The sequence below is a fragment of the Entelurus aequoreus genome, linkage group LG26, assembly GCF_033978785.1.
Source record: "Entelurus aequoreus isolate RoL-2023_Sb linkage group LG26, RoL_Eaeq_v1.1, whole genome shotgun sequence".
In the NCBI taxonomy this organism is placed as follows: Eukaryota; Metazoa; Chordata; class Actinopteri; order Syngnathiformes; family Syngnathidae; genus Entelurus; species Entelurus aequoreus.
In genome coordinates, this window is record NC_084756.1 from 21,261,732 (window position 1) to 21,273,837 (window position 12,106).

The following is a 12,106-nucleotide window of genomic DNA, read 5'->3' on the forward strand; positions in this document are numbered from 1 at the left end:
GCACATTGTTTGTTGCTTCTTTTGGACTGCTTTTGTTTGTGTGCGCGCTCTCTATGCGAGTACGTAATGACCAATCATTTTATTCGGGCTGGTAAAAATAATTGTTACACAAACAAAGTAATTGTGAAAAATATTGACAGTTTTAACATACAACACAAGCCAAAAGTTTGGACACACTTTCTCATTTCAATACGTTTTCTTTATTTTCATGACTATTTACATTGTAGATTGTCACTGAAGGCATCAAAATTATGACACCTGTGAAGTGAAACCCCTTTCAGGTGACCACCTCTTGAAGCTCATTGAGAGAATGCCAAGAGTGTGCAAAACAGTAATCAGAGCAAAGGGTGGCTATTTTGAAGAAACTAGGATATAAAACATGTTCTCAGTTATTTCACCTTTTTTTGTTAAGTACATAACTCCACATGTGTTCATTTATAGTTTTGATGCCTTCTGTGACAATCTACAATGTAAATAGTCATGAAAATAAAGAAAAACCATTGAATGAGAAGGTGTGTCCAAACTTTTGGCCTGTACTGTATATATGCCCTGTTAAACCACTAATGGTAACATAAGCTAGCCAATGGTGTTATTGTTGTATTGTTTAATTTGAAAAATTTAACTGTGAGCAAGTTGCAAACAGCCCTTTTAAATACTTGCTTGCATAATAGAAACTAACCTCTTAGGACCTGGTGTCCACATATGTGGTCATCCCATTTTTGGTTGTGTTGACCATGATACAACATTTTTCTTTACAAGATCCTTGTTTCCACTGGAAGACATGCTTTTGTACTTATTGGTTTCCAAAGAGCCCAAATAGCCAAGATAAATACAAAATATCCTAATATTTTGACACATTGGCAATTTTATTATCAGAATTGTCATACACACACATGCACATAATTACGTTGCTCAAAACTTGGTAACGGTTTTATCCAAGTCCTGTTGGGGTGTTAGTAAAATTTCTCACACAACACTCCAGTCGAAGTCTCCTTGCCCAACTTGGCGCTGACGTATGCATTGACCTGGTCATTGACCGTACAACAACCGCCTTTAGTGTAACGGAGCATCCATCCATTTCTACCGCTTGTCATGTGGGCTCAAAATAAATTAAGTGATTAATCTGCATTCATAGATGATTGATGCGATTTATTTTTTGTGATTAATCGAAGCGTTAACACATTAACGACAATAATAAACATTTTTCAATCGTATTAGGTATTTCAACATAGATTTGTGAGTCAATAGAGCTATTTTCATTTTGGTCTTTTACAGTAGTGCCTTATAAAGTATCCAAACATAGGACATTCCTCGGTACGAAAGATAAAAGTGAATGGGTATTGTAGGAGGTGTATTGTAAACCAATGCCCTGGTGAAAACAACAAACAAAGCCTGCTTCTATATTTAGGCTTTAAAGGTTACATACAGTAGATGGCATTGTTGTGTTTCCAGCACAGGGTTGTCGAGACACACAAATGGGTCAATCTGATGTAATTGACTGCAGCCTGTGTGGTTTTAATGGACGCTTCTCAGGATGTGGAACGGTTACTCCGAACACGTGTGACATGGTGGCGCGGCAGCTCGGTTTGTTCAAGATAATCCCGCCTGTGAAAAAACAGATTATGTCAGATAAAAGGAAACAGCAAAAAGAGGGGTGGCTGGCAGCCGAGGGAAATGTGATGGAGGAGGCTGATGTCTTTGAAATTCAACTCTCGCCGAGACCCCCCCTCCTCTTGATGAGTGCTTCCTGCACACGGCCCTGCATTGCCATAGAAACGCTCTTTTTTTTTTAAATCGCAACACAAACCTCATTTTCCTGCTCCTGACAAAGAGCCCTCATTGCCCGCCTCGGCCATTTGCCAGGGACACCACCACCTCCTGCAGGCTTTACCTACAACCTATAACCCCCCCTAACACATTCTGTACTTGATTTACTCCTCTTGCTCAACCACTTCCTTGACTGACACCTCCCTTCAAGTCATCAGGTTCTTCTGGATTGTCCACAGTGCCGTAGAATAAAGGCAATCATCTAAAGTGTGGTTTTGTTGAGCAGCACAACAATAAAGATGATTGTAATTCTACACGCCCTTACGTGAACTCTGAGCATCTCTCTTCCAAACGTTTCTTCGGGTTTATTTTCACCCCCTTCCTGTCTTGTTATGGGAACAATAACCGTGTTATCGGCTACAAAATACACCCTTTCCTTACTATTGGGACTAAAATAAGAATGTCCCTGTGCTCCCTGTCTAGTTTGTTTATTTGGGAATATTGCCAGGTAGTTTCCCAGCCAGTGCCCCTGCACCCTCCCCTTGACGTATGCATAACACCCCCTGCCACCATCCACCCCACGTCCAGGGATGTTGCTAAGCAACCACCCACCATGAGAGCTTTTTTTCCCCCAACCAATCAAATCAGCAGGCAGATTTCCGAACACGAATGAAAGACGCCAAGATATTTTTTTAATCTGTACAATTCACATCTTCTGCAGCTTTTTTTCTTTACCCTCCCCTCTTAAAAATGGGATTCCTTTTTAATGAGAGCTTAAAGTTGTCCACTTGGTGGCAGTACGGCGGGTATATCCTGGAAGATTTTTTTTTTCCCTTCCCTTGCTGTTGCTAAGCAATCTTGACTCTCATGCTTTTCACATTTTCAGATATCCCTGACACCATTTTGTTGATGTATAGATTGGCGTCCATAATACGAGCCTTGACAAATGTTACTCTTGCAGTTTGCGTGTTGGCTTCAAGCTGCTCCATGTTGTATTAGGCCGCACACAGGAAATGTACTCTTGACTGATTAGGGCTGCAGCTCTCATATCTGCCACTTTGCTCGCGCTCAGAGCCCGTCCTTGTTGCCTTCTAACCCTGTGAAGATGCTATATGATATAAATGTAGCTGATCTATTCATTCATTTTTGTTGTGTTTTTTTTCTGTGGGGGGGACTTCCAGAGTGCCAACCCCCAATGTATATGTCGTGGCAGCTTTGGTTGCCGTGCAGATGGCTCTTTGTTGGTGCATCACAATGGATCTAAGGTCAGTGCGCCTCATGCCATCAGCACACTCTAAAGTTGTTCTCCTCTGCAGCTGCCTTTCTGGCCTTTATTTGTTATTGTCAATTACTCTTGGCAGCTCAACACACTTGCTCTTATTGTAGTAGTGAGTGGTGTAGATGTACCTTCCCATACAGTAGTGTGCAAAAGTGTACTAATTTTCACTGTTCTATTCTGGCCTCTTACACACAGAGATCCCGGAAAATAGTATCAGAGACATCTGGTATATTTATGTGCACAACGGTATGCACTTTACCACATCGACATGATGTGCCAGCGTCCAGTGTGATCAATATATTCGTGGGCAATCGCAACACGGCGGCGGAAGTGAGTCCCGAGCGTTAACTTCTTAGTCATTTGCCGTTATTCCCATTACTAAAAACACGGGCATCGTCCCACCAATGTCACAACTTGACTTCCAAAGTTAGAAAATCGGCATGCCTTTTGGTGCGTTCCATTTACCTTAGAAATTGGAAGTCGGATCTGAGAATGACGTCATAGCCGAACTATGAGCGTTCCAGTTACGCGCTGTTTGTGCACTTTCCTTATCTGAATATAAACATCTTCTGGACATATATATACAGTTTTCTCAAAATTAATTTTAAAAATTAATTAATCATAGTTGCTTGTTACTTTACCAAAAAAGTAATTGAATTACTAACGGAATTACTCTTTAATAAATGTAATTAATTACTAAAAGTAAAGTACCAATGATTGTCACACACACACTTGGTGTTGCGAAATTATTCTCTGCATTTGACCCATCAGCCTTGATCACCCCCTGGGAGGTGAGGGGAGCAGTGAGCAGCAGCGGTGGCTGCGCCTGGGAATAATTTTTAGTGATTTAACCCCCAATTCCAACCCTTGATGCTGAGTGTCAAGCAGGGAGGTAATGGGTCCCATGTTTATAGTCTTTGGTATGACTCGGCCGTGGTTTGAACTCACAACCTACCGATCTCAGGGCGAACACTCTAACCACTAGGCCACTGAGTAGGGAAAGTAATTTATCGTATTTTCCAGACCATAGGGCGCACCGGATTATAAGGCACACTGCCGATGAATGGTCTATTTTCAATCGTTTTTCATATATAAGGCGCACCTGATTATAGGGCGCGTTAAAGGAGTCACATTATTTTAAAAAATTCTAAATTGACGGAAGGAGAAACTCGGGCATGTCTGGATGACTCACCTCCATATTTCCAGTGGTTAGCTCCGAGTTACGAAACCGCTTTATTATGAAGCTGGCTGTGGCGCGTTCTTTCTGACGTCACTTCCTGTGTGGTCCGTGGTCTTTCTGGCGTCACTTCCTCTCCAAACTCAGTTTGTAAACGATCAATGAGTCCATACAAAGCTAAGAGCCGGAGATTCAAGAAATAGACGGCGCACTTACCCGTGTAAAAAATTGTCCGAGGAGGGGGACCTTAAACGATAGTTTATTGTGGCTGAAACAGAGCTTAGGCTAAATAATTATTACCGTAATTTAAGGGGTTATCCGGCTTAGTGTAGACATAGATAGATAGTACTTTATTGATTCCTTCAGGAGAGTTCCCTCAGGAAAATTAAAACATAGCCTCAGAGGTGTTCCAGTTGGAACTTCCCACTAGAAACTCGGAAATATTGGAATGCACCAATAATCTTCTATTCAATTGGTGCTATTCATACAAAGCAAGAAAAAATTTTTACTTCTGTTTGCCTAAAATTGTCGGATTGACTTGGTCCGTGAAGTTTTTTGTGAAGGTAGAAAAAAATCTGGTTATTACAGGCAGTAAGTGTAACAGAGGCTAAACTTCACACCCCTGTCCTCGCTTTGCACCATTCCCTTGACACCTCAGGCGCTGTCCTCCCTGTTCCACCACAGATACTCCCTCAAAAGGAAGAAACAAACTTAATTGGTGTCATTTCTACAAAACAGAAAGGTGATAGAATGCAGGCTGTGGAAAAGAGGGTAAAATTCAGACCTTTGTCCCCATTCTGACTTTACCAGCAGACGCTGTCCTACTTCTGTTACACCTCTGATGCTACCCTAATGGGGTCATATTATGCAAAACCAACTTTACTTACCTGTTGGCGCCTGTCTTTGAGTTTTTGGGAAGCCCATAACTCCCGAAAACTTGAATCCAAACCATGGAGGCGTGGCGGGGAGACAATTATAAAATACGTTTGCCTCTTTTTAAACAAGAGGATTGAAATTGGAGACTTCAGTGACGTATTTTGCCTTAGTTACGTCAGCGCACATTTCCCTATATGGTAAAGATTTACCCAAAGAGCTTTGCGCAAGTTTGCCATTTTTATTCAGTTGTAGTCCAAAGTTGTAGTCAGTAAGTTACTTATTTTTCTCCATGTCTTGTTGTTCAGCAATCTGGCTCGTACATGCACATGCATGCTAAAATGTCTAATAAAAAGTAGCGTATATAGTTGTAACTTCAGTAAAAGTTATATGGTAGCACTAAAAACTACAACATGGCTGACGGGGTGGAGACAGTCGCAGGAAGCTTGGCCTGGAGGAGGACTTCGGCACATAAGGCCCGCAAAAGGGCTCATTCTGGAGAAACAGAAAGTGGCTTGAAGATGGTCTGAAAAACCAAATCCATGCAAAATGTGGACTAGCGCATCATCATTACATGTTATATAGACCACATGGCAGTGTTTTTAATGTACAAAACCCAAAACCAGTGAAGTTGGCACATTATGTAAATCGTAAATAAAAACAGAATACAAGGATTTGCAAATCCTTTTCAACCTATATTCAATTGAATACTCTGCAAAGACAAGATATTTAATGTTGGAACTGAGAAACTTGTTTTTTTTAGCAAATACTAGCTCATTTGGAATGCCTGCAACATGTTTCAAAAAAGCTGGCACAAGTGGCAAAAAGACTGAGAAAGTTGAGGAATGCTCATCAAACACTTATTTGGAACATCCCACAGGTGAACAGGCTAATTGGGAACAGGTGGGTGCCATGATTGGGTATAAAAGCAGCTTCCATGAAATGCTCAGTCATTCACAAACAAGGATGGGGCGAGGGTCACCACTTTGTGAACAAATGCGTGAGCAAATTGTTTAAGAACAACATTTCTCAACGAGCTATTGCAAGGAATTTAGAAATTTCACCATCTACGGTCCGTAATATCATCAAAAACTTCAGAAAATCTGGAGGAATCACTGCACATAAGCGATGATATTACGGACCTTCGATCCCTCAGGCAATACTGCATCAAAAAGCGACATCAGTGTGTAAAGGATATCACCACATGGGCTAGGGAACACTTCAGAAAACCACTGTCAGTAACTACAGTTGGTCGTTACATCTGTAAGTGCAAGTTAAAACTCTACTATGCAAAGCCAAAGCTATTTATCAACAACACCCAGAAACGCCGCCGGCTTCGCTGGGCCCGAGCTCATCTAAGATGGACTGGTGCAAAGTGGAAAAGTGTTCTGTGGTCTGACGAGTCCACATTTCAAATAGTTTTTGGAAACTGTGGACGTCGTGTCCTCCGGACCAAAGACCGAAAGAACCATCCGGATTGTTATAGGCGCAAAGTTCAAGTGTGGTCAATTGAATATAAGTTGAAAAGGATTTGCAAATCATTGTATTCTGTTTTTATTTGCCATTTACACCACGTGCCAACTTCACTGTTTTTTTTTTTTTAAATCATAATATGACCCCTTAAAGAGAAATTGGGTCACTTTGGTGTGAGCCGTTTTACAAAACAGTGACGCGCCATAAAGAAGGCAGAAAAAATGCCAGCTTTCAGGCAGGCAGTATGTGTAAAAGGGGCTGAACTTCACACTCCTGTCTTGGCTTTTATCTAATCACTTTGCCCACATGTCCTATCTCCCCTCAGCTATAACTTTGATACTACATTAAACAGAACAGCTACACAGAAAAAGGCAGCAAAATGTCTGTTTAAGCAGTGTGTGAAAGGAGCTAAAGTTCACACCCCTGTCCCAGCTTTCCCATTATGCACAGGCCATGTCCCACCTCTGGTACTACAGACAGAAAGACAGAAAATGTCCTGGTTGATGACATTCGTGCAGTATAAAAAGGAGACAAAAGACAGTGTAAAAAGGGATAATAATGCCAACATGACAGTCAATGAAAACAACAAAGCAAGTGATAATTTAAGACTTTTGTACAATAGTGTATATTAAATGGGATTCTCCTATGTCCCAATTCTTCAATGTTTCTATGGAAGCCGTGCTTTGGTATCTTCATAAAACTAACCCAGCACCAGCCACAGAAATACAAATGCAAATTAACCATCTGCTGTGTGACTGCAAACAAACCTCACTTATGTCACAGTTGAACCTCTTAAATTATTCACAGCATAACAGGGTACGCCATATATTTGTTAAGAGATTGCAAACAAAGCCAGGTCTTGTTTGGAGAAAGACACGCGGCTTTAAACCCTATCCTGGTAATCCATGCTCGCTAGTTCCAACATGGTGGCACAAACATGCGAGCAGAGCCAGGCCATGAGGTCTGCAGCAGGAAGGAGCAGGTAGAGTGCAAGGCGGGAAAGTAGGAACGAGAAGGAGGAGGAGAAGGTGGAGCTTCTCGCGAAAGCTCTCGGAATTACTGGAAATTTCCACTTTCCCTTTGCAAGTCAGTCTCTGGAGGGGTGGGTGGAGCTCAGAGGTGAAGTTAAATAAGGTGGCTGCAGCCAAGCACAAGGGAGGAAGGCATTTGTAAATAAATTACTTCCTGATAACTTTTATGGACATTGCAGGGAGGTGTGTGTGTGAGCATTTCGTTGTATTTCTGTTTCTCCTGTTGTAACAAGAAAGACGACTTGTCCCAGCAGTGCAGTTGCCTGTCCTGGCTGAGGAGTCCCAACAGCTCCTTTGTCATTTCAGAGGGATCTGAATAAACAGACACACTATTGTTCATGCTAACGGGTGAGAGGCCCGAACCCACGAGTATGAGTTTGACAGTTAAGAATATTCATAGAAGAGCAAGTAGTCAATTGAATTTTATTGAAGTGGACAGCAAACACGCTTTAAATCTTCTTGGACCACTTCCAAACACACTCTAGCATTTTGCAAATCCTCAAAGCACTAATCCGATGTTCGTATTAAAACGGCAAGTCAACCTCGACTGTCCAACAAGATCCAAAAGCCGTCAGCATCTCTTGATCCACAGAAGATATAGCTCACAGAAATAAAGGCAGACTGCACACTTTTAGTTGTATTTTATAATTCACATTAAATGTGGATTAAGGTCATGTCAATCAATTGCATATGATATGCCCAAGCATGCTACTTCAGTGGAAAAATGTAAAGTTATCTTGGGTAACGCTAGTTGACGCCCAAAATTCTTCAGATTTTAAAACTATTTTCCCTGCAGGCAATAATCTAAACTCAAACTGTTGCCATCATTAATCCCTAATTTCATGTTCTAGCAGTGAGGTTCAAGGTAGGTGAGGCACTTTGGAGTTTTTTTTTTTAACTTCATAGGCCAGGGGTGTCAAACTCATTTTAGATCGGGGGCCACATGGACAAAAATCTACTCCCAAGTGGGCCGGACTGGTAAAATCACGGCACGATAACTTAAAATTAAAGACAACTTCAGATTGTTTTCTTTGTTTAGAAATAGAACAAGCACATTCTGAAAATGTACAAATCATAATGTTGTTGGGGTTTTTTTTACACTTACATGTTGCGGTTCATAGTATTCTATTATATTATTTATACTTTCTGAAAAAATGATGTGATAATGTTCATCAGTCAACTCATTGGTGTTAATTTTCAATCTATCAAGATAAAAAAAATTATATCAAAATCAAATTAAGTTAAAGTACCAATGATTGTCACACACACACACACTAGGTGTGGTGAAATTTGTCCTCTGCATTTGACCCATCCCCTTGTTCACCCCCTAGGAGGTGAGGGGAGCAGTTAGCAACAGCGGTGCCGCGCCCGGGAATCATTTTTGGTGATTTAACCCCCAATTCCAACCCTTGATGCTGAGTGCCAAGCAAGGAGGTAACGGGTCCCATTTTTATAGTCTCTGGTATGACTCGGCCGGGGTTTGAACTCACAATCTACCGATCTCAGGGCGGACACTCTAACCACTAGGCCACTGAGTAGGTCACAGGATGTTATTTATGTAGTTTGCTCATTTTCCTCGACTGGTGCACTAACATAATGGTTTTTTTTTACATACGTAGCATAATCTACAAAGATACAAAGAATTGTTTTGTGACATCTAGTGGACACATTTAGAACAGCAGTTTCTTTCATTAAAACATTTCAGAAAATTTGGACAATTCCATGCTCCCAACCTTGTGGGAACAGTTTCAAGCGGGCCCCTTCCTCTTCCAACATGACTGTACACCATTGCACGAAGAAAGTTCCATAAAGACATGGATGACAGAGTCTGGTGTGGATGAACTTGACTGACCTGCACAGAGTCCTGACCTAAACCCAATTGAACACCTTTGGGATGAATTAGAACAGAGACTGAGAGCCAGGCCTTCTCAACCAAAATCAGTGTGTGACCTCACCAATCCGCTTTTGGAAGAATGGTGGAAAATTCCTATAAACACACTCCGCAACCTTGTGGACAGCCTTCCCAGAAGAGTTGAAGCTGTAATAGGTGCAAAAGGTGGACCGACATTATATTGAACCCTATGGGTTAGGAATGGGATGGCACTTCAGATTCATATGTGAGTCAAGGCAGGTGGCCAAATACTTTTGGCAATATAGTGTATATCTTGAAGTCATCGTCGCAATTTTTTTCAAAACGTCATAAACATTATATAGATTCACCCGGTCACAACATTAGGTACACTTGAGAACTCTCAGATCGATTCAGTCTCTGCATTAAAAAAATCTACTTTTAGCAACATTACTGTCACTAAATGTCACACGTTGGCCACAGGTGTTATAATGCGCATGCCAAGATTAGATAAAAGTAATCTTTTATCTGACCTATTTTAGTTTTTTCTCATCGCCTGACGCAGAGGGGTGGGAGCTCCTCTCCTTCTGGCTGAGAGCTTGACTTAATGTCTGAATAAGTGCTTTCACCTCACGGTGACGTCACAACGCAGACAGACTGCAAAACCCTGCAAAAAGAGGCATCCAAAACTGCGTACAAATCACGCCATAATGTTACGACATTACGATTCAACGCTTTTTATAAGTCGGAAAAGACAAAATTCATCAACGGTCCCCTGCTACTGAAACCCACTACTACCAACCACGCAGTCTGATAGTTTATATATCAATGATGAAATCTTAACATTGCAACACATGCCAATACGGCCGGGTTAACTTATAAAGTGCAATTTTAAATTTCCCGCTAAACTTCCGGTTGAAAACGTCTATGTATGATGACGTATGCGCGTGACGTCAACCGTCGAACCGGAAGTATTGGTACACCATTGAATCCAATACAAAAAGCTCTGTTTTCATCTCAAAATTCCACAGTATTCTGGACATCTGTGTTGGTGTTTTTTTTTGCAATTTGTTTAATGAACAATGAAGACTGCAAAGAAGAAAGTTGTAGGTGGGATCGATGTATTAGCGGCTGGCTGCAGCAACACAACCAGGAGGACTTTGACTTGGATAGCAGACGCGCTATCCGACGCTAGCCGCCGACCGCACGGATGATCGGGTGAAGTCCTTCGTCGCGCTGTCGATCGCTGGAATGCAGGTGAGCACGGGTGTTGATGAGCAGACAAGGGCTGGCTGGCGTAGGTGGATAGCTAATGTTTTTAGCATAGCTCTGTGAGGTCCCGTTGCTAAGTTAGCTTCAATGGCGTTGTTAGCAACAGCATTGTTAAGCTCCGCCAGGCTGCAAAGCATTAACCGTGTATTTACAGGTCTATGGTTTAATAGTATTGTTGATTTTCTGTCTATCCTTCCAGTCAGGGGTTTATTTCTTTTGTTTCTATCTGCAGTTAAGCCCGATGCTATCACGTTAGCTCTGTAGCCAAAGTGCTTCGCCGATGTATTGTCGTGGAGATAAAAGTCACTGTGAATGTCCATTTCGCGTTATCGACTCTCATTTTCAAGAGGATATAGTATCCAAGGTGGTTTAAAATACAAATCTGTGATCCACAATAGAAAAAGGAGAGTGTGTGGAATCCAATGAGCCCTTGTACCTAAGTTACGGTCAGAGCGAAAAAAGATGAGTCCTGCACTGCACTCTAGTCCTTCACTCTCACATTCCTCATCCACAAATCTTTCATCCTGGCTCAAATTAATGGGGTAATCGTCGCTTTCTCGGTCCGAATCGCTCTCGCTGCTGGTGTAAACAATGAGGAAATGTGAGGAGCCTTTCAACCTGTGACGTCACGCTACTTCCGGTACAGGCAAGGATTTTTTTATCAGCGACCAAAAGTGGCGAACTTTATTGTTGATGTTCTCTACTAAATCCTTTCAGCAAAAATATGGCAATATCGCGAAATGATCAAGTATGACACATAGAATGGATCTTCTATCCCCGTTCAAAAAAAAAAATCATTTCAGTAGGCCTTTAAATACATTACATATGCTGTAGATGTTTCAGTGTGGAAAGTCATGGTGTAAAAACAGAAATAGCCACGCCCTCAGCCAGCGCTGACTTGCTTCGCGCACTAAAGCAGACTGGAAATACTCGCTTACGCACTTAAGGCCCTATTCTCCCATGTGCTTAAGTGAAAAAAGGTGTATTGATTCTGGCTTGGTAGCATTCTCCCGCTGGACTTAAGCCTGTCAGTGCGCGCCTTTATCCAAGATGCGCACTTCGGGAGGAGCAATCCTTAAATGTGGGGATTCCCTGTCAAATCCGGCATTCTGTGTGTTCCCCCGTCGACTTAAGTACTTTAGTTTTTACGCACATCTAAGTCTAGAATAAATCTAGCGTCCCGGAAGGGTGAAACATTATTTGGCACTTGAAGTTTGGATGCAGTGTACACCACACATAATAAAATGATCAAATACATTTCCAGAAACATCTATATAATATATATAATATATTCTGAACGCTTCACTCGAGACACCTGTTAACATCCAATGAGATGAGGATAAACAGACCAGAATTCCACTCTGTATTAACTGTCAAAAATCTAA

General features: G+C 41.6%; 2 protein-coding genes across 2 annotated transcripts in view; one reads left to right on the top strand and one right to left on the bottom strand.

Annotated features, from left to right (window-relative positions):
• odad1 (outer dynein arm docking complex subunit 1) overlaps window positions 1-2,966 on the top strand; it is a 23,980-nt gene extending 21,014 nt beyond the window's left edge. Inside the window, exon 16 of the mRNA XM_062038015.1 lies at window positions 2,949-2,966. The gene's annotated coding sequence lies outside the window, so the exon portion shown is untranslated. The remainder of the gene's footprint in view (window positions 1-2,948) is intronic.
• The window catches only part of slc45a1 (solute carrier family 45 member 1), a 49,376-nt gene continuing 38,359 nt past the window's right edge, over window positions 1,090-12,106 (bottom strand). The window contains exon 9 of the mRNA XM_062038013.1: window positions 1,090-1,605. Within this exon, the coding sequence (XP_061893997.1) occupies window positions 1,591-1,605 (15 nt within the window). The 3' untranslated portion in view covers window positions 1,090-1,590. The remainder of the gene's footprint in view (window positions 1,606-12,106) is intronic.